General features: G+C 43.7%; 1 protein-coding gene across 7 annotated transcripts in view; it reads right to left on the bottom strand.

Annotated features, from left to right (window-relative positions):
• Nucleotides 1-23,227, bottom strand: part of USP7 (ubiquitin specific peptidase 7) — a 90,244-nt gene that overhangs the window by 65,550 nt on the left and 1,467 nt on the right. For 4 of the 7 annotated variants that reach the window (XM_081840240.1, XM_081840241.1, XM_081840243.1 and 1 more), the window contains exon 2: nucleotides 21,997-22,097. In XM_081840240.1, coding sequence (XP_081696366.1) covers nucleotides 21,997-22,063 — 67 coding nt within the window. In that variant the 5' untranslated portion in view covers nucleotides 22,064-22,097. Of the gene's footprint in view, nucleotides 1-12,891; nucleotides 13,136-21,996; nucleotides 22,098-23,227 lie in introns of those variants that run through there. The other 3 variants (XM_081840242.1, XM_081840247.1, XM_081840246.1) reach the window with 2 other exon arrangements.

The raw sequence follows: 23,227 nt of genomic DNA, 5'->3' as shown, positions 1-23,227 counted from the left end.
AGACGTCCAGTAATCTACCTATTGGACATGCCTGCTATAGATGTTATTGGACTAAAGCTCCCCTCAGCTCCATCAGCCAGGAAAAATAGGATATGTAGTTGGGGAAAAATTGGAGAGTACCACGTTCGCTACCCTTGTGTTATATTTGCTTTGCTGTGAAGAGACTAGGAACCCCAGCCATCACTCATAACATCACTCATAACAGTCTATGGATCTGGAAAAATTCCTTCCCAGATCCTAGAACTAGAGCAGGAATCTCAGAGGTGCTCATGCCCTTAACTAACATGCAGACCTTACCTACAAATTAGTTTTATTTTTATGCACTGTAACTGCTGTCATGGCTGTCCTTCAATGCTCATATAACTACAAGATGACACTTAAACCAACCTTTTTCAGTGTAGATACTTCACTGAGTTGCAAATGTATTAGCAAGCCCCTATTTTACATGAGCTACACCCCACATAATATACCTAGGGCTGCTCCTTTCTCTTTTGCCATTGAATAAGTCCCTGAAGGAAAGGAAGGAAAACTGCTCTGCAAAATTTCTTTCATGACTTTGCCCAGACCCCACTTGCTAACTACTCCAAGGACTCCTACGGAGTAGCAAGGAAATGGGGAGGGGGCAGAGGCAGAACACAAAGAAGTGTGTTGCAAATGAGATATAGAATAATCTCTAGAGGCATGACTCCAATTTGTGTTCTATTTTAAGATGGCGATCGAACTTTTAACTGGTTAACTGCACCAATTAATCGATTACCACATTAATTCCAAATGAGTTTGTTTACAGACCTGGATCTCTTGCTGACAAAAAATAGAGGGCAGAGAAAAACTTCAAAGAGGCCAATTCATTAGATAAATATTTTCACTGTAATTCTGTTGATCCAATAATCACAGTATATTATTCTGAAGTTTTAATATTTTCTTTTCTACACGTGCATTGATTAAGTATGTAGACCGTTAGGTCCTGGAACAGTCACTTTCTAGAAAAGAAGCAAGTTAACCCACATATATATCTATACAGCCTTTTATAGCATGCATATATTTCACAACTCTCTCCATTATGGAAGAGTCTTCATTTCAGTTTACATGGTAAGACTGCACATAAAACTATATAGCAGTAAGAAGAACTTAACAGCAACCATTGCAAAACTTATACCCGCTAGATGTTTTTGTCAACAACTCCCACCACCATTGGCCAGCACAACCATTGGCAATCCAAAACATCTGGAGGGCACCAGGCTGGTGAAGGCTGTTTTATAGGAAAAGCATTTACAAAAATTGACAGGATTGTATTAAAATCAACATTTTATGCTTCACAGCACAGCACAATGGTCCTACACAATGTGTTAAATTTATCACATTAACAGTGGCTAACATGCTATTTGTGCAGCAGCAGGAGGAAGATACAGCCCAAAAATTATTATGGCCCTTTGCATGGTGAGCAAGATTTTATGAAGAAACCCAGCTGGCTTAAGATGTTGTCATCACTTTTGCTGTCACAAAATTTGCACAGGGGCTGGGAACACATTGACGCCACCTCTGCTTCCAGGTCAGATCTGCTCTGAACCATTTATATTCAGTTTCTTACGCACATGGATAGGGAGTGTTGTAGCATGAATTTGGTTGAAACACACAGACTGCATAGCAGCTCATAACTCCCAGGACCTGCTGCAAGCTCACAGAAAGACACAATTTCCCCACCAGCTTCCATGCCTCCTGGCCTTATGGTCAATAAAGAGTAAAAGTACTGCATGGTAGCCTGCTACACAGCAGTAAAGCGCTGGATCTGAATCTTGCTCCATCTCCCTTCTATAAAGATTATTAAGATGCTGATTAATGGTCTCAAATGAACATTCAGGAAGTCATGATGAAGGACATTCACAACCAGCCTCTGTCCTTGGAGCACATTTACAATCAACCTTGTGCAAGGGTCTTACTGTTCACGGTCCTTTCTAATCATCTGCTTATCTAAAATCTTCATAGACATAAATGTTGTTACCATAATAAATACGCAATACACAACAGACTTTATAACACTTAAAGCTTCTAAGTTTGATGTAATATATTCTCTCACATAGAAAAGCAGCTTCTGACACAATGTGTTTGATAAAATACCGTAATTCAGTTTAAGAAATTGTATGTTTGCAATAAATTCAGTTTTCCTTTAAAACTTGGTTGTTTATTTTTTAAAAAGGGGGGAGGGAATGAATTTAATTTCCAACTTAAAAAACAATGAGATGTATTCTATCACAGTTGCACAATGCATTTGATCCCTGGAGTCACCCTATGTTTTGTGATTGCAGGAGATTTATTGTACAGTAATTAGAAGGTTTTAAAACTGTTTTAAATGCTGTATTTTAAACTGTGTAACCCACCCGGCACCTTAGTGTGAAGGGAGGATAATTAGTAACAACAGTAATAATAATCCTGAGCACCATATGACTTAAATAGGATGGGTTTTTTTAATTACACTTTACAATTTACCTCATAACAGAGCAAGTCAAACTGTATATAGAGTAGTACTGTACAGGGTGTTGTGTTAGTACATGGGGTGGAAAGTCATTGCCTTTTCAGGCTTGATTTGGGAGGGAGTAACTGGATTTCCAGTAGCAGCCAAGAAAACATATGTAATAATTATTTTAGGAAAAAAATATTTATATACCACAAAAAAACCAAACATCATAAAAAGTTAAAAACAAGTTGAAACCAAAAATAAATTAAAAACAAACCTCAACAGACCATTGTGGGGGATGTATTCTTAATTGTCTGCATAGGCCTAGCATAATAAAAGTTTTCATCATGCTTTTAAAGATTGGCACAGAAGGGGGCTGCTGAATCTCCATTGGCAGAATGTTCCATAGGACAGGACTGATCATCTCTCATTGTTGTCTGTGGAACCTCACCAACTTGGGGAATGAACAAAGACACTCCTGCAAATGTTCTCAGTGGTTATCTCTGGGATATCCTGGACCCTGGTTGTTCAAGGCTTTGTAAATCAATACAAGAACCTTGAACCTGGTTCAGTAGTAGATAGCAGCCAGTGCAGCTGTTTTAACCCTGTCACATTTTTTGACCAGAAGCTCCCATCAGCAATCTGGCTGCAGCATTCTGCACCAGCTGGAGTTTCTGAACCAGACCCAACAGCCGCTCCATATGCTCTACTTGCAGGATGCAAGCCTCATTTACATGTGTGCATGTGAGGTTGTAAATACAGTGGTACCTCAGGTTAAGTACTTAATTTGTTCCAGAGGTCCGTTCTTAACCTGAAACTGTTCTTAACCTAAAGCACCACTTTAGCCAATGGGGCCTCCAGCTGCTGCCAGAGCACGATTTCTGTTCTCATCCTGAAGCAAAGTTCTTAACCCGAGGTAATATTTCTGGGTTAGCGGAGTCTGTAACCTGAAGCATATGTAACCTGAAGCATATGTAACCCGAGGTACCACTGTATCCACTTGCCCGGGCTGAGTAAAAGTCACCCCCAGGTGATTAAACATTTTTCATAAACTGGCTAAGAGTTATTTCCTCAAGACTGTCAACGTGCCACAAATGACTAACGTAGCAGTGTGCAGACGAGCAAGTTAGCAACAGCTGTGAATTTATTTGCAAGGTTGATACAAATACACATTGGTTAACGGTATACAAAGAATAAATACAAATGTTAAGAATTAACTCTGCTCGGTAAAAAATTGAATTAATCTGCAAATTAACAAGGAAAGAGATGTTCCTTGAGGAAAGAGAAAGAGGATGATTTGGTTCCATCCTTTGATTCTATTCTACAAGACATATTTTGCATCCACATACAATCTGCAGGACTTCAGAACACTGCTGTCATTGTTCCAGTTTTTCTAGTAATAATGCATATTAATAAATAACTCTTTGAGAGAGTTGGGGCAAGTTGCAGCTCAACACCAGTCTACTCCTACCTCTGCACCTTCACTGCCAATTCCAAACACCCTGTTGTGTCATTTAAGGTACTGGCTAGACTGCTTTAACTGCTTCAGTTTAGATGCACAGCACAATTTCACTTGAGTAAATTAATTACCTGTACTAAGTTAAGCCAGTCTCAAGAAGAACTTTATTTTACAATAAAGTAATGTGTGTTCCCAGTACACACAATATGTAAATGAACTAAGTTACTAAGCCGCTATAGGAACCATTTGGAAACATTATTGTTGCATGCCACCCCAATCTCATAGCAGTGCGAGATTCCAGGGGTTCCAGGCACTTACCCAGGGTTTGATTTTCTCAAAATGCGGGGTAGCAGAGACTGTGGTGTATTTATGATATATGATTTATTTTCACACACACCCTGAGCATATGATAGAGGGGCTTATAGCATTAGCACCCCAAAAGCAGGAAGGTCTTGTATTCCAGCTGAAATCAGGCATGGCTCTGTCTCTCAGCTGCCTCAGCTAACACACCTGACTTTGGCTTTTTGTATTTCTAACTACCAGGCAGTTGAGGGAGGGGGCACAGTCATTTGTCCTCTGGCACACAGCCACTTCCTTTGTTACCTTAACAATTCATACTTAGGGGACAATTACAAAGAAACTTGTCTAGCTATTGCAGCAATTGAATCCCTGTTGGATCCAGGAACTGGAAGGGACTCGGGCATACATCCTTCCATCCCCACCCCAACCAAACTCACAACACTATGTAATTGTATTTCTTAATTTTCCAAATAGAACAATGTATTCATGTTTAAATGAACTTACATGATCTTATGTGTCAAAATCTGTTTAAACAAAACAAAAAAAAATCAAACAAAGTTAAATTCCTGTTTTGCTGTCATTCTTTCAAGATGCCTTGAAGGCTCTGGAGAAATTTGGTGCTTTTTAAATTTTTTTAACTATAAACACAGCTTCAGAATGTTTGCCATGATGTGCCATTTTCTACTGGCGGTTCCCTCATTGCGAGAAGCAAAGCTACAGGGAACCAGGCAGAGGGCCTTCTCAGTAGTGGCTCCCGCCCTGTGGAATGCCCTCCCATCAGATGTCAAAGCAATAAACAACTACCTGACATTCAGAAGACATCTTAAGGCAGCCCTGTTCAGGGAAGTTTTTAATGTGTGAGATTTTAATGTATTTTTGGTCTCTGTGGAAGCCGCCCAGAGTGGCTGGGGAAACCCAGCCAGATGGGCGGGGTACAAATAATAAATTATTTTTAATTATTATTATTATTACTGTGTACAGGCTGACCTGTTGGACCAAACAGCAACATAATCACTGTTCAGGTAGGTGGCCGTGTTGGTCTGATGCAGTCGAAATAAATCAAAAAATTGTCCAGTAGCACCTTAGAGACCAACTAAGTTTGCTCTGGGTACGTCAAAGTACAAGTAGATATGTTAGGATTATGCTGAAAAAAAAAAAAAAAAGTACAAGTAGATAAACAGGTACCACTCCGGCAGGAAGGTAAACAGCGTTTCTGTGCACTGCTCTGGTTTCGCCAGAAGCGGCTTAGTCATGCTAGCCACATGACCCAGAAAAACTGTCTGCGGACAAACGTCGGCTCCCTCAGCCAGTACAGCGAGATGAGCGCCGCAACTGCAGAGTCATTCGCAACTGGATTTAACTGTCAGGGGTCCTTTACCTTTTAAGGTGCTACTGGACAATTTTTTTATTTATAATCACCATTATTATTCTTCAATATAACATGATTTCTTATCTTCCCTTCACTACAAGGTCCAAGGGTGGGTTATAGCAGTTTAGAAATACAGCTTTGCCCCCCTCCCCGAGTCATAACAGTATATAGCTAAGTTTAAGTCACACTAACAATATTTTCCAGTGAAATGAGAGGAGAATGTAACTTCAGACTTTCTGCCATGGTCCTGCCTTTCCCAAACTTATGTGTGGGGTTTCCACCCCCCATCACACACTCCACACACACATATATTTTTAGAAATCCCTTAGGGAGGTTTGGTATTCACTGAAGTGTTTCTACTACTGCAAGGATTTCCTCTTGTGCATTGGAGCTTCCTCTCTCCCTTCTCAAATATGCTCCAGAAGGTTGGGGGGAAATCCAGAACAGATTTAGGACACAGGTAGGCAAAGGAAGGAGACGTTCCACCACAAAGCCAGAAGTCCTTACACTAGTGGAAGCATTTCATGGGATACCACCTTTATAGTTCGCTTAAATTTTTAAAAAAGTCTCAAAGTGCTACACAACATGATAAAACAGATAGGTAGATACATATACACACATAGCATCAGCAGTTTTGCTAAGAAAGTTAATAGCTATCCTATACTCCTTTATACTTAGTAAAGCCTACGGAAGATGACAACTTGAGAACAGAAAGTGAAGGGCCAAAATCAAATATTCTGCTCCAAAGTAGCCTGGTTTGGGGGAGGGGGTGTATACAAAGAAGCAGCAAGAAATTACTGCTTGGTCTTCCAATTAAACATCAAACTGCCACTGGGCATGAGCAAAATCAACAGAAGCCAGGATATGTCTAGCAATAGACAATTGGTGAAAATATGCTTAACAAGTGTTTCAGTTCTGCAAATGAAAGTATATGATCACCTAAGAAAAGCCTGGGTGCTTCCTGATGAACTACATATGCAGCAAGACACTTTTAGTGACTCTTCCTGACAGAACAAGGAAGAAGCACAAATCTTAACAACTGAGGCTTCACAAGTCATAATTATGTCCAATGACAACTCCTAGGTTCCAGATCATTAACAATGGTTTGAAGCTGGCTAATTTCAATAACCCATAGTTAACACAAACTTCACTTTATCCAGGTTCAGACACAGCAAACCAGTTGAGCAGGAGGAGCCTTCTAATCTCCTTCTGGTCACACAGGAAAAAACAGCACATGAACACAAGGCTCCTGCATCTACGGAATACTAAATTTTGGTTTAGCAATATGCATGAAACAGGCAAACATCCCTATGGACTTCAGCATGCATTTCTAAGCTATACGTGATATTTTTATTTACTGTGTCCTCAAGTGCACACCACCATTCTTTAAAGATCAAGCAATGGGTTATATCCAACAAAGTTTTACTCAGGGAAGACCCGCTGAAATTAATGAACCCAAGTAATCATGTCAGTTCATTTCAGAGGGTTTACTCTGAGTATGAGTAACTTTGAATACAATCCAATGTATATTTACTACACTGACAAAGGGGCAATTATAACAGTAGCAATTTTGACAACGATTCCCCTTGGAAATGAGATTTATCAATATGCTAGTCCAAAGTATTTATCCTAGAAACCTTATGCATCGCTATAATGACCAACATCATAACTAGTATGTATGAAGCATACCTAGTCAGTTAACAAGACTGATTTGGTTTGACATCAGATTTATTATCGTATTTTAATACAATTTAATATAAAATTGCTGTTATCTATTAAATTGTGTGTCTGTCAAAGACCAAAGTGATGCCAGCTTACCATTTACCTCTTTCCACCAACCTCCCTCCTGAAAGTTTACAGCACTTCTGATTCTCAAGTGCTATATAGGTCCAGCATTTACTAGAAGCACTAATGGCAGAAAGAAGTGTTTCAAAAGAGAAAGGAAAGGGAGAAAGCTTTGCATTGACCCTTTGGTATCAATGGATGTCTTCCTTTCCCCATCCTCCTACATTTCTATATCATCCTCTCAAGCCTTAAAACTATAGAGAAGTCTGAAACAAAAGTTTCTGATTCTTTAAATATAATTTATATTCAAATATTTATAAAATATGTTAACTGAATTTCTGCCACAAGGCAATCAAAGCAGCATACAACATCAAAAGCCATCTTGCTTAAAAGCATGTTTAAAACAAGCAACAGCAGCACAAGCAAAACCAAGTGCATTTTGCTTCAAAGGTAGACTAGGATTTTATTTTTATGGCAACAAGACTTGTGAAGGGTTGGACATCTCCCAGACATATACAGGTTCACCAAGCCAAGATCCAGGTAGTCAGTGGATTCATTTTGGAGCATTCACCCAGCCAAATACCAAAAGTGAGTTGAAATAGTCATGTGAAATGCTTCTTCTAAAAGAAGGGGAAACTCCTTTCTCCTAAACTGCGCTAGGATATCTTAATGTTCACAAACAGCTAGAAGTTTTTGATCCCCTCACAGTACAATTAGAGACCTGTGGACTCTCTTATACATGTCTCTGAGCTGCTGGCAGCATTATTGTACATTGTCTTGAGACAACTGTGTAGAAGCTGATTAATAAATTAATTATGCTAATAGTAAATAACAACCCAAAAGGCAGAAACAGCATCCACTCTACAGTACTGTAGACTGATTTGCAGATGAAAACTGCTCCTGTCACAACAACAATTTTTACTAAATTCTTCACAGTGAACTGAATTCACTGTTTTTATTCTGCCTCAAATAAGTATGGTAAAAAATGAAAAAGCTGAAGCTTTGTTATAAGCTATTGCCTGTTGTTACAAGTTCAGCATTTGATCACATTTCTTCTGTATACAGATAATCTTTTGTGGTGGTGTGCTATTTTGCAGTGCTGTAAAATCAAATTGCAAAATCAACAATACATTGATTGGAGTTTTTTAAACTGGATATTACTGACAAAGGGAAAGTAATTAAGAACAATGGAAGCAATAAAAGAATTGACTTATAAATGACTTGAAGGCAATATCAGAGTCTAAACACAAGAGCATTAACAACAAAAAGAAAAACATGTTTGCTGCAATAAAAGAGAAAGCTTCTGAATAACTCTAAGAAAAATATTAGGAGTATTTCCAGAAGTCAAGAGGAGAAAGAGAATAGGTCTGCATCTGCTTTAGAACATTCTAAGAAAATGTTGTCAGCATTCTTGCTTACTGTAAAGCTTTATGTAAATATCAAGACAATGTATTCACAACCTTTGTCTAGGACCCCATTCCCATATATAATCAGTCCTGATTATTACTTGGAGAAGCATCCTTAGTAAGGTATAGAAACCAAGATCTCATGTCAAGTCCAAAGGTCTCCTTACACAGCCCAAGACATCCCTGCTGCCTTGGCTACAGTTGAAAACCCTCTCTTGTTTGACCCCCTTTCTCTGTGGTTCTTTTCTTCAGTTGGTTCTCTTCCTAGTTTTCTAAGTTTCATTTCAGTATTCCCATTTGGGGAAGTCCTTCCCGTGTTTTTTTTCTCCGGTCTGGGGCTCCTCATTTGTGGATCACCTCATATGGATTTGAGCACCACATTTATGTGGATGGCAGTTCAACCTTTTTAACCCAAAACATTATCTCTTCATCCCCATATGGTCAAGTGCCTTTTCTCCTCTTCTCTTCTGCAGCTTGACTGTGGTAAAGAGATGCAGCCCTCTTCCCTTTTACGAACAGAAAATGTTCATAAGAGCAACTGCATTGTGGTGGAATACTCCAGGATTCCTTGGAAAGTTATCAGAAATCTTTCAAATATCAGTAATAGAGCTCAAGTGAAAAATATCTAAGTTCATACATACTGATGTGGGAGGGGTCAAACTTAGTTGTAAATAACAAAGATTTTTTTTTTTAATGTTGGCAATGTAAAATTTTGGCAAATAAATGAAGTGGTGTTTTACTTTACAACAATATCAAAACTAAGTACGTAGAGGACACAGGACCTTCAATCATGAAGCAAGATCAAATTGGCCATTGTAACCAAGGTCCAGACCTGAATTTGCAAGATGCTCTGTACTTTTCAGCTAGCAAAAGGTTAACCAGTACATTTCAAGATACTCAGTCCTTAAGTCCCACTGAAAGGGGAGGAGAATGACCCATTAAAGTTCAGCTAATGCTCTGGTTAATGTAGGGAACTAGAATACATACTCTGAGCCTGTGCCTTGATACCAAGCAGATACAGAAACAGCTCTTTCAACAATAAATTTGTACATGTCTCTTAACTTGCCACAAAGTAACACATGACTAGTTCTCACTCTATTGGTAAACCTCTAGGTGGGTTGTACCATTTCAGATATTAGGTGAAGTCTCTCAAGATTCAGTAATAAGAAGTTCCTGCATATGAAACACAAAAATCTCCACACATACACAATCATATCACATATTTGTTTTCATGTACATTAATATCAGAAGACCCAGCTGGATCAGCGCAAAGGCCCATCTAATTCAGCATGCTATTTTCACAGTGCCCATGGCAATCCCATCTTAATTCTACCATAAGTAGCAAAAGTGACAACATTTTAGCTCTATTTTAACTAATCGCCCTGCACTTTTATGGTTTAATCACCTTTTAGGCTAACACCGAAGCCAGTCTGAATATTTTTATTATTCTTAAGGATAGCAACATCTTGATCACCTTTCTGCAGGGATGCTTTTGATTTTCTGATCCCCAAAGTCTTTAATCTTGTTAATGATCAAGATATAGAGAAAATAGATGGTGGGTTTTAATACTGTTTCTAAGAAGTCATCAGCACTTTCTGCATAGAAGAAAACTTTTTGTTGTTTTTATATCTAAATATGATGAAGCCTTCCTTATTTTAAACCACTATGGCTACAATCTTATACACAATTACATGGGAGTGAGCCCCAAGTAGACCGGCACAGGACTGCACCTTTAAGACCTGGAGCATGATCCCTGGGAGTGTTTTCTTCCTTCCCCCACCCTGGGATGACTGAGCAGGGTCAGTGCCCTATGACTACATATTTAAGAGCATTACCCAGAGAGAGGATTCGTCCCGCATCGAGAGCCCTTCCCCATCCCAATGCATTTTCTGTAAATAACCCCTAGTACGAGCAGAGCAGTGGCCCAATTAAAAATGGCGAGCATCTCGCGTGGCTGGCTGTGTGCAGGATACAATAGAAGGGGGCTGGAAGCTTTTAGAAAGAAAGAAAAAAACCTAAACGCCGAGCAGCTGCCGGAATCAACAGTCAGGGGGAGGGGGAGATTGGGGAGAAAGCAGCATTCCTGAGCGCAGCGATCTGTCCCAAGAAAAGGGATATCACCGAGGCCCCCCATTGCCAGAGCCAGTTCGACACCGTTCCTTCTCCACCCCGCGACCCCCAAAATACACTGCAAAGAAGCACATCCTGCTCGAGGTCAACCGATCTCGGAGCCCTGCAAAGAAGCAATACTGGGGCACCCGAAGTGTCCGCCGCTTTCTCAAGCTTTGCATCTAGAGAAAAATGCTTTGCTCATAATGTTCACGCCAGAGCTCTCCACAAGAAGTGAACTCCCAACTTCCACGAAAGTCAGGGACAAACTCCCCCCCCCCCCCGGGTTTTCTCTCTATGGGAAACACCTCTTTTCTCTCTCTCCCCACCCGCAATTTACAAGCCTCCGGGACACCGCCCCGGCCCCACCAGCCGCGCCGCGCCCCGCCCCAAGAGCGCCAAACCAGCTCGCATACACAGAGGCGCGCGCACCCGGTTCCCCAGCCTGGAAAACAAGCAGAGCCACCACCCCCACTTCTTCGCCGGCTTCCTAAAACTTTTCAACTTCGGCCTCACAGCGCACACAAAAATCAAATGAAAGGCGGCTCTCCGATCTGGAGAAAGCCAACCCTTATATTTCCCAAAGGTCTTTCCAAGTTGGCTGGTGGGATAGGACCTGGAGCAGCAGCCTTATCTTTCCGGTATCTTCAAGGAAAAGCAGGCATGGCCGGTGGGGCAGGAGGCAAAAAGGAGGCCCCAGCCCTAAAGGGGAAGGAAGGCTACAGGGAAAGGATGCTGGCCACAGAACTAAGATAAGTGTCCCTGTAGTGGATGAGGAATAGAGGAATTAAGGGTGTATTTCCAGAAGACCAAGCAGTGCCTTGTGCAGGGAGATCCTGCAGGGATTACTGAGAATGGAGAGAGCACAGAACCAGGAGACCTGTAAGGGTCAAGGCAATCCAAAGGTTGGTGGGTAAAATGGGTGCAGAACTATGGAATACAGAGATGAGACAGAGTGCATTATGTGTCTCTTTCAGCATTCAACTGAGTTGGAAGAGAGAGGTATAAGCTTTTTTATATGCCTAAGGAAGAGAAATTGGAAAGCAAGATCTGAAGGCGCAGTTTAGGCACAGAGTTGAAAGGAATCAAAATATGACTAGACGGATATGGCATGGATAAGAACATGGATATGGTGCTGCAGGAGTATCGTGTGAGACTGTGTGGAGGCACATGCAGAGTAAAGTGATGAGATAGCTGCAGGCTTGAAAGATAGTGACTGGAGTTCCCACGAAGTTGAGATAATGCCAGGAAGGGGGAAACTGTGGGAGGGGGTACTATAAAGTTAGGAAATCAAAAGCCTACATAGTATTAGGGGCCAAGGGAGAAGAAAATAAGGAAGAGAGTCAAGGTATGCAAAGTTAGAGGGTCAAGTGTTTGGGAAAAGTGAATGTATGGGGAAAACACAGAATCTGGGGGCTTTGGAACTGAGGTTATGGATCTAAGTGTATGAGAAGAGGGTGCGTGGGGGGAGATGCTGAAGAAAGCAGAGAAACTTAAAATAAAAGATACAGAAGCTGAGAAAAAGTGTGAGGCCCCTAAGGTCAGCAGGAGAAGTAAAAGAAAGCTAGATACAACATGCGGGAGGGACTGCAGTAGAGGTTCAGGAGGCAATAAGTGCCAGGATGGGAACATAGTTGGAGAAGGAGAAATCATAAGGGGAAGAACAGGGGTGTATGCTGATTATTTATTTCAAAGGTTTAAAAAACAAGAGGAGGGGAGAGGGACTACCACTGTCCAGTGCCATCAAGGATGTCGAGGGGGGCGGGTGTATGTGTCTGTGGAGGAACTGCAGAACCAAATCAGAGGAGTCACCGTCCTGGGGGGGAGGAGAGTGGGAATGGATTGCAAAAGACACTTGAGATGAGGGGGTGGGGGGAGGATGCTGAAAGGAGGGAGAAATGGGGGTGCAGAAAGAGAGTGTGGGAGGTGGAGTAAATGCAGACTGCAATCTGCGAAGCAGGGGAGGCTGCAGCCTCCCCCCACACTCAGCGCAAAACCCCCTGCCCCTTACCTTCCATCTCCATGTCCTCGGGCTCGCTCAGCTGCTGCTCCCCGGGCTTCTGCTGCTGCTGCTGCTGCTGTTGTTGCTGTTGCTGGTGGTGGTTCATGTCGGGCTGCGGGAGCTCAGGCTCGGCGGCCTGGGCCTTGGCTGAGGGAGGAGGGCGAGGAGGCGGCGGCGGCGGCGGCAGGAGCTGCTGCTGCGGAGGCCCCGCGTCGAGCGGCGATGAGTGCTGGAAAGGCAGGAGCTGCTGAGGCAGAGACGGGGGCTGAGTCGGCTGGCGGCGGGGCGGCTCCGCGGCCTGGAGCTGGTGAGGCTGCAATTGCTGCTGCTGCTGTTGGGCTTCGGGCTGCTGCTGCTGTTGCTGCTGGACTCCGGCGGCGGGCAGGGAGCGGGCGGCCGCCGGGGGAGGCAGCGAGACGCGCACGTATTTACTGGCTATTCGCCCAATGGCGGCGGGGGTGGGAGTGGGAGGAGGAGTGAGGAAGGAGGAGGATGGAGGGCCGAGCTCGCCTCAGAGCGGGTGCAGGCTGAGGCAAAGCCCCTGCGGAGGAGGAGGGCGACGTCTAGGCCCTGCTGCTGCTGCTGCTGCTGGGTCTCCTCCTCCTCCCCCCGGGCTGGGCCGGCTCCGGTGAGGAGGGAGGCCCGGCGGCGCGGGCAGCGCCAAGGCGGGCGGGCTCCTTCGACGGCGACAGGCGGCTTTGGGAGCGAGTCCGGCCTGCTCCTCCTCCGCCGCCTTCGCTGCCTCTCAAAATGGCGGCCGCGAAATGTCACATCCGCATGGAGGATGGGGGCTCCGCCGGAGTGTCGCGGCGGCGTGAGGAGGGAGAGAGAGAAGGCCGGCCGGGTGGCTGGCGAGCTAGCCAGGGAGGGCAAGAGGAGGAGGAGGAGGAGGCCGCGGCGGCGGCGGCGGCAAGAGCAGCAGCGGAGGACGAGATGCTCCGCCTCGCCTGCTTCAGCTCGGCCTGCAACGGCCGGGAGGAGGAGGAGGAGAGTGAGCGAGAGAGTGGGAGGGAGCGAGGGACGAGCTCAGGACGACGGAAGGAAGGAAGGAAGGAAGGAAGGAAGGAAAGAAGGAAGCGGGAGGGAGAGAGAGAGAGCAGCGCCGCGGCAGCCCCGGGAACAGCAGCCACCGCCGCCACAGCGAAAGGGAAGAGGAGGAGGAGGAGCCAATGAGGCGAAGGCCGGCCGGCCGGCCGGGGCGCGGAACGCCACCCCCCCCCAACACACGCACAGACCCACACGCTGTCCCGGGGGGAGGGTCGGAAGGAAAGAGTGAGAGCAGAATATGGGGGAGGGCGGAGAGATTGGGAAGGGAGAGGGGTGTATGTTGGAAGGAGGGGTGCGTGGTTGGGGGCGAGATTGAAAGAGGGGGTGGGAACAAGGGGGTAGAGGTAAACTAGGGAAGGTGGGAAGGAAGAGAGGTGCACTTAGAGGGTCTGGCGGTGGGTGAGACTGGGAGATGGAGGGAATGTGAAAGTTGGGTTAAAAGAGAGAGAGATGAAAGGCAGAGGGTCCTGCGGCGGGGGGAGGGGAGTAGGTAGGGTGTAATTCGGAGAGGGAGGGGAGGGGATGCGAAAAGTTGGGGAGGTGTAAGATGTAAACAAAGGGGACCCTGGAAACATTACGACGGGGCATTAGGGATGTACTTGGGAGGTGCTTAGTGGGGGGGTGAGGAGATGGCAATGGGAACAGCAGGGAGGGGAGGGAGGTGTGGGTGTCTTGGAGGAATGAAGGAGAGCAGGAAGGAATTGGGGTTTATTTGGAGGGTTGAGGGCAGGGGTGCCTGGCTGTGGGCAAAATTGAAATGGGAGGTAAGGGTGGGGAGAGCAGGGAGGACTGGTGGGGGCGTACCTGAGGGAGTGGAAGAATGGGAAGTGGCTGGGTGGGGGGATGTGAGAAAAATGGAGTACAGAGAGATGCAAATGAGAGACCCTTGAAGAAAGGGGCAACAGTCAGGTGTGAGGAGCTGGAGGGATGTGGAAGATGGCCAGGGCAGAAAGCATGCCAGAGGATAGAGAAGAATGGTAAGGTGGGGGTTCTGTTGAAGCAGTGTAAGACTGATGAAATGTTTGGAATGTGAAAGGAGGGGAAGTCAGTTGTGGGAGAGGTACAAGAGGAAGGTCTTCCTGTTTGGAGGAGGTAGGTCACATTCACACCATACATTTAAAGCTCAATGATACCACTTTAAACAGTGATGGTCGTCCGTCCGTTCCCCCCCCCCCCAAGAATTCTAGGAGCCGTAGTTTGTTAAGAGTGCTGAGAGTGAGTATTCTCCAGATGGGGCTACACTTTTCAGAGTGGTTTAACAATCAATCACATGAAACACTGCCCTTAACAAACCACAGCTCCCAGAATTCTTTGGGGGAAGGCCATGACTGTTTAAAGTGGTATTATAGCGCTTTAAATGTATGGTGTGAATGCGGCCTTCGCCCACTTAGGGCAATCTTGATAAGGAGAATCAAGTGGAAGGAGATGTAAAAAAGGAAGCTGGGGGCTGGTGGAGGTACCAGAAATAGTGGAGTGGTGTGGTTCAAACAGGGACTGGAGAAGTTGATTCGGGAGTTAAGAAGGGGGACTATGAGACTCTAGTGTGGGAAAGAGCATAGAGAGGATAGTGTTGGGGAGGTGGGAAGAGAGCGCCACCATCAGGAGATTTAAGGAGGTTGTAATGAAAGAAACTGAAGATGGGTAGGGATATTATATGAGAGATAAAAATGAAGGAAAACTTTGTGGGATATGTGAAGAGCAGGACAATAGCCCCAAGGTCCTCTTTGAAGAGAAGGGAGTGGGCGATGGCTTGTGGTGGCAAGGTATGATGCAGAGAAGGAAGAACATAGAAGTCAGAGCATTACTCCAAGAAGCTCTCCAGAGTTTCAGATGGATCTTTCCCAGTCACACCAGAGATTTATCTTGGAGTCTCTTTCACAGCAGGGGAGTGCTTTCTCTTAAGTGCTGTTTCCAGAGAGCAAGCCAAGTCCCTCTGCTGCAGCAAAAACATCTCAGAGGCTTCTAGCATCTTAAAATTGGGAATCTGCTTCCCTGCGGATGTTGTGGGACTCCCTTCAACTCCAGATATTATTTATTTGTTTGGATAATTTATTTATCACCCTTTGAACCGGCCACACGGCAGTTTGCAATAAAACCAGGGAGATAAGAATGCATAACAACAATAAAAACAGCATTAAAAAACACAACAAATCACTGAATCACAATTACTAATAGCAGCAGCCTTTCCTCTTTCTAAGATGCATCATGACTATTTGCCTGAAGCTATAAAGAGATGAGGTTTGTTGCACCTCAATAGGAAGAGAATTTCACATGCAAAGAGCCACCACTGTAAACCTTCCTGGGCCCTCACACCAGGTATGTCATCTCGTGTAGAGACCTCATCTGATGTCAAAACAAAGTCAGGTTGATATGGAAAAAGATTTGGTTTGGAGGGTCACAGACTCCTATCTGCCTTAAAGTCGAACTCTTAATAATTATTGCAAAAAAACGCATGGACTAGAGTGGACGGAGTGAATTCTGGATGGGGAAACTGATGTCATTATAAATTTGTTGATCTTTATGGTGCTCAAGACTAAGAAACATATGAAAAAACAGCACATGTGCTGCCCCCTATTTTTTTTTATCAGGTAGAACAGGGAAGAGTAAGGAGAACTGGGGAAGTAAGGAAAAAGAGAGGTTGAACAAAATGAGATATTATAGATAGGGACTGCAGCAGGCAGAGATGACAGCTCATTTTAACAATGTAATGGTTTGCATTCCAACTCAGAAGAAACCTGCACTGGTTGAATGAGGCTTAACTGTTCGGTAAGCCCCAGCTTCCTTCTGAGTTGATATGCGCTATAAAAGTGCCACAGATAATTTATAATCTTCAGCTTCATAATTCTGTGGAACAGGTCTCAGAAATCTCACAACAGAATTTAACATCTGATGCTGTTCCAGAGAGCTCATGGGAAGAAATAGCCCTAATCCTTTAGCAAGGATTCACAAATACACTTGCCACGTTACTGCTGGTGAGGACAACTTTTGCACAAATAGAAAAGAAGTCAGACCATTTGTCCATCTATTGTCTATACTAGCTGGCAACAGCTTGTCGGGATTTCAGACAGGAGTCTTTTCCAGCCTTCTGTGGAGACACCAGGCATTGAACCTGGGACTTTAATGCGTGTAGAGCATGTTTTCTACCACTGACGCCATCCATATGCAGTCAGAATGATGAGCTTAAATCCAGTGCCTTAGACCACAGGCCAACCCTACCACATCCCACTTCAAGGAGAGCCCCTGGCCTCTTAGGCCTGGAAGAACGTGAGAACTTTGCGATACCAGGCTGGCTTCAGAAGCACAAGAGAAATGCAAGGACCTTTCCCCTGATGCCGCGCTGAATCTCAGAGTTACTTGGAGAGCTGTCGGAAGACTTCATGCTTCGCTTTGAATATCTGAGCTTTGGCCCTATGGGGATTCCCCTCCTCTTTTTTTGCGAAAGAAGGAAAGGAGCTTGCTATTGACAGTTGTGCTGGGTCCTGAGCTCAGGGGAATGGCAGAAGACCCCCGTTCTCTCCTTCTTGAAAGGGAGGGTAGGATCATGGCACAAACAAATTTGGCTGGTTACCAAGTTGAGCTAAGATCTGTGGACCCCTAGCATCCATGCATACGTTTTACTATAGATTTGATGGAGAAAAAGCCACAGACTTCTGTGTCATGAAAGGTTGTGCAACCCCTCACACACAAAAACCCCAAAGTGATAGCTTTGCTAAAATCTGAAAGAACCCTGTGGCAAACAGCCAGTGCTTGTGAGAAGGTGACGTTGATGATCTTGGGCAAAGGAACAGCTGCAGAAAGTTGCAGTTTCTAACCCATAGCTTCCAGCATACCCTCCCTGTTTTCATTTTTTTTTTTAATTTACAGCACCTTTACAGCTGCTCCTGTAAACCTTGAAGGTCATGGAATAGGCACTGAATGAGCTAATGAATTAAAATGCTTGAGTTTGAGGTTAAACACCAAGAGCCATTTCCAAATCGTCGTTTTTTCTTACTGCCTTCGGTGAATTTATTTTCATTTACAGATATTTTTAGCCTGCCTTTCAATGCAAGTGCTCTCAGGATGGGGTAAAGCAATCTAAAACCTTATCAACAACAACATTCAACAGTAATACCATAAAGCAAGGGCAGTAACACAACAGCAACTGGTACAGCAATGACAAAATTGGAAAAACCAGCTATTGGGAATGTGAAATAAATAGGTCTTTGGCTGGCAATAGAAACTAATAAATGTTGGTGTCATCTGTAATGGTTCTAGGGGTTGCTCGTGCGTAAACCGGTGCAACGCCTGGCTTGGTTGCCTGAGTGAACCTTTTCTGTCCGTACAGCCACTCACCCGTGGCTGTCTCAATCGCTGGCAGAATCCGTCAGTGGGTGTTTCTTGAACTTCTTTCAGCAAAGAAGCTCTTTGACGCCTAGTCTCCTCCTACTCTCCCTGCGTGGAAGCCTTCTGCGCAAGGAGGGTGTAGGCAGCAGAGGACCCTTACTCTCCCCGCAGGTCCCTGGCAAGGATGGGACCGCCTCACCGATTCCCCCATCTGCCCCCCTTCTCCACTGGTGCTACGCTGATTCCCTTCCCCAGAAGATGGGCTGCCTCTCCCCATCCCGGGACACTCTCTGGAACCCCTCCGGAGCCCGCTCTCTCCCTCCGGCCCTGATGGCAGTTCCCTGACATCATCCATATATCAGAAGAGAGGACATTGCCATAGAGAAGGAATCTTAGTTGGCATCAGCCTGCTCATGCATTGAAAATCCTTCTGGGGACTGTGGTAGGGTACCACTTGAACTGAGATTGTGCCTTCAGCCTTGTAGAATCAGTTCTCTCATTTTATTAGAATCCCCATAGCATACTGATGTGTCTTCAGTTTACAATAATGCATACTCGGGATCTCTTAACAGTCAAATAATCTCAGTTAAGTGATTCTGAGTATATACTTCTGCATAAGACATTCTGTGTTGGATTAATCAAAGTTTCTCTAGAACAAGGCTCCAGATACTGCTGAACTACGGCTCCCATCACCCCTGGCCATTGACCATGTGTGGTGCAGCTTATGGGAGCTGTAGTTAAGCAACATCTGGAGGGCCAAAGATGCCCCACACCTGAACAACTTTGGTAAGTGTGGAAGCTGCAGCTAGCACAAAATGCTGCGGGTAGGTGATTATCGGGGTGGCTTATTGCCAGCACGTAACACTAATTCTGAAAGAGCTGCACTGCTGCCAGTACGCTTCTGAGACCGTCTCAAGGTACTTGGTGGTGGCACTCCATCTTTGATGCTTCTCTTATTTGTAAGCTTTATTTGTCAAGCTTTTTGATAAGTACCCCCAATACAATTTACATAGCAAAAGCAGAATAAAAACTAGAATAAAAACTACAAAAGGCAAAACAAGCAACAGCAAGCTTAAAACAACACCTAGAACCAATAATTATTTCTAAAAAATGCACTCTGGGCTTTACATGAGGTCTCCAGCTAAGTTCTACTCAAAGAAGACCCATTTAAATGAATGGACACGACTAATTTAAGCCTAGTAGTTTCTATGGGCTCTGAGTAGAAATTGGTTGGGGACAATTCCTGGTGCCTAAAGGATAGCAATGTAAGAGTCAGTAAATATTCCCAAGAAAAGAGTTAAATAGTTCATGCCTCTCTGGAAAAGATTCTGTGGTTGCCACACACCTTACTTCGGAATTTTGGGAACACACAGCTCTCACTTGACAGATCCACAGAGGAGAAAGTGGATTGGGGCCTTTATGCATCTACTTGGATACTCCCAGTAGGACATATCCAACTAAGTTTTACTCAGAAGTAAACCCACTGACATTGATAAGAATAGGTTATTCATATCTACTAATTTCAAGGCGTCTACTCTGGGTATGACTTAACACTGGGTCCAACCCCATTCTTCTAGCTAGCTGTTTGCATCTGAAGTCTGATTGTTCCTAGCAAGGCATCATTTGAGATTAAGCACTCAGCGTTGCCGTGTGAAGAAGATAATCTTAACAAAGGTATTTTTTGTTTTAATGTAAATATTTATCAAGGGTTTAATGGGGATGTTTGGCATGCCCTAGTCCTGACCTCGTACCATACACAGGAGTCCACAGAGGATGAACCAGACACACACACACACACACACCAGGTCAAGGACCTTGAGGAACAAGCAGTGCCCTTTGGTACTAGTATTGAGGATCCTATTGAGAAGCCTTCAAAGAGGAGACCTGCTAAACAACCCATGGAGCTCTCAGAAAAGGACATGGGCGCACCCCAGTCCTTAAAAACAATGGCGCCAAAAAATCTGGGTCCAGACCAAAGAGCAACAACATAGTATGATTCTGCATCCCACTAGACACATTGTGGAGCTGATGAGTAAGCAATCCCTGAAAGTCCTTCACTTCTGCAGGTTGTGGTTAGGGTTTGGTCTAGAAGGCCACTGTATATAAGGTCTTCCTCTTGTGCCTTCCACTTGCTGGAAATAACAAGGCTTGGGGCTGCTGCTTCCTGATTCTGGTGCCTCCTGTTCCCCAAAGAATGTTTGGTCTAAAGTGATTTCCCCCCAGTTATTCCCTCTACAAATATAGCCTTTGAGGACGTCCGTCACATGCTGTTATAAATACCTTATTCACATTGATAAACAGATGGTAGATTATTACAGAATTTCAGTTTCATTGCAAAGATTTACAAAGGCAGCCAACATTGTGCATTCTGAAAATAATGATTGTCCAGAACCCAAAGACCTTCAAAATTATTTTTCTTTTCACTAGAATTTGAATTTTACAAATGCTGAAGTGTTGCATTAAAATCCATTAATACAGAATAGTCACAGCAAGGAACAACTTCTGAAATATGAGTTGTTAAGATGGACTCTCAAATTCTTACATAATTTTGCACCTAAAATTTACACTTTTTGAAACCAATGAAATTTCTCCCTAAAATCAACCTGGAATTATCCAAGCTATAGGCAAATCTGTGTTTTTTAATTACTTAATGACTTTTTTTTTCAACTCATGGGGAAAATGTCATTTAAAAAGAGCATGTTAGCTTATTCCTTCTGCTTTTTATTGTCGTGAGGATTAGGGCTGCAAGTGTTAACTGGTAGATTAATCAATCCGATCCTAACTGGGATTGCTGGAAAGTGTTTTACTGAGTTCAATGCGAGTAACTTTCAAGTAACTGCGTGTAAGGATTGCTCTGTAACTGAGTAACTGGTGATCAGTTTCAAGGAGCGAAATTGCACTGATTCTGGTGTGTCATTGCATACAGTACTTAATATATTTATCTTTCCAAAAATATATGTGGTAACTGTAGATTGAATTCTACAGTCCTCGGTATCTTAAAAAGCTGGCTATGCTTTGGTTTTGTCAGTATGCAGATTTGTTTACATTAGACTTGATTGAAAGGCAGATGTTACATTATTTCACTGATAGCTCTTGTGAAGCCAAAAGTGCAATTTGCCTCACTAGATGTCACCATAAATATGTCGCCTGAAATTTTTTGCCTTTGTGGGCAACCTAGTCATAGCATATTTCTAAGCTAATCTAGTACTCAAGGGCTTTTTGTTCATTACTATTCTGTTTTTTAAATGAAATTGTTTAAACTGAAATAAATTTACACCTTGCTTATTATCGTAACACAATAGAACCAGAGGGATGGAATGAATGTTTTATAAACCTTCAAAATCTTGCTTTCCCCCCATGGGTCTTGGCAGTGCTTTTTTCTGGGGGGACGCAGGGGGATGCATACTCCAAAACATTTTGTGAATCTAAGTTTGGCCTCATTGAGGAGCAGTATTTCAATATGAGTAGGAAAATGAGAGTACCCCTAAACATTTTTTTAGAAAGAAAAAGCACTGGGTTTTGGTAACCAGTCTTCATTTTCTTAATTTCTTGGACTGTGAGGGTATATCTCTATTTTGTAGATTTAAGCTATATAATAAACAATAACAATAATAACTGAACTGGTTTAACAGTCATTGCTTCTCTTTCCTTATTTTGGTATGGGAGCCTAGTGATCTCCAATTCCCTCACCAAACTACAGTTCCCAGGATTCTTTGTGGAAGTCTTTCATCATGCATGACTTACTTGAGAATAGCCTCCTAAGGTCCCAATCGTCTGCAGAAAGGGCTGAATGGATTAACTTCCCAAACATGAGTATGTAATAACCTTGTCGTCCACAAATTCCCCTGCAATATTTAAAAACAAAATACAGAACATGTACTAAAATGGAGTTCCTTTTTCTCAATTTTCCCCGGTATGAATTACTGTGAAGGTCTTAATCACATAGCACCTTTGATGTCCGTGATGCTTTGCAGAGCATGAGGAGGAGGAGATGGTGGTGTTTGCAATGTACCTTTCTGATGTTGATAGAATATTTCAGATTTGATAAACCTGATAATCCAGTACCAAATACTGCTGCCCTGGGCTCCTTTGGGAGGAAAGGCACGATATGAAACAAATGATACTTTTCTATCAGAGTGGCCTCAGGTGTCAGAGCATCCACATATTCCCTAAAGTAGATACATAGGAAGCTACCTTCAACTGAGTCAGTCCATCTAGCTCAATATTGTCTACACCAGGCATAGGCAAACTTGGCCCTCCAGATGTTTTTGGCCTATAACTCCCATGATCCCTAGCTAGCAGGACCAGTGGTCAGGGATGATGGGAATTGTAGTCCCAAAACATCTGGAGGGCCGAGTTTGCCTATTCCTGGTCTACACAGACTGATATGGACTTTCAGGAGGCTTTTCCAGTCCCACCTGGAGATTCCAGGGATAGAACACTGAGACCTTCTGCATGCCAATAAGCTATAGCCAATCTTTAGGGTCTTCTGTATTTGAAAGCTGAAACTTTATATTTAATACATGTTTGAGAAACCATAAAAAAGGCCGAAGGAATAGTAACCAAGCTTGCTCCAGCTTTGAAGCGTTTTGTTGGTTTGCTTTTGGCTCAAAGTTTACAACCATGCTCAAGTATCATGTCTCCAAGCTCCAGCCCGTTAGGTCCTTTGGCAGAGCTGTCATCTTCTACATCAGACACAAAAATACCATCCACCACAGATCTGGATTCTGAGTTCCACTTGGGACTTCTTAATGGTAACTGTACTAGGTTCAGGAGTCCTCTTAATGGTGTCTACAGAATTACTGATTGAATTGTAAGGACTGGTGGTTAGAGTGGTCTGTTTGGATGGAGGCTTCATGGTCCCTTCATCCTGTTCGTTCACAGTATTAATTATGGAATTGGTGCAATCCAAAAAGGCTGTAAACTCCTGGGTCTAGCCAATAAAACTCAGGAGCCAGAAGGAGATAAAGTCCAG

Source organism: Podarcis erhardii (assembly GCF_964252035.2).
Source record: "Podarcis erhardii genome assembly, chromosome: 14".
NCBI classification, from domain to species: domain Eukaryota; kingdom Metazoa; phylum Chordata; class Lepidosauria; order Squamata; family Lacertidae; genus Podarcis; species Podarcis erhardii.
This window is presented reverse-complemented; position numbering and strand designations above follow the sequence as displayed.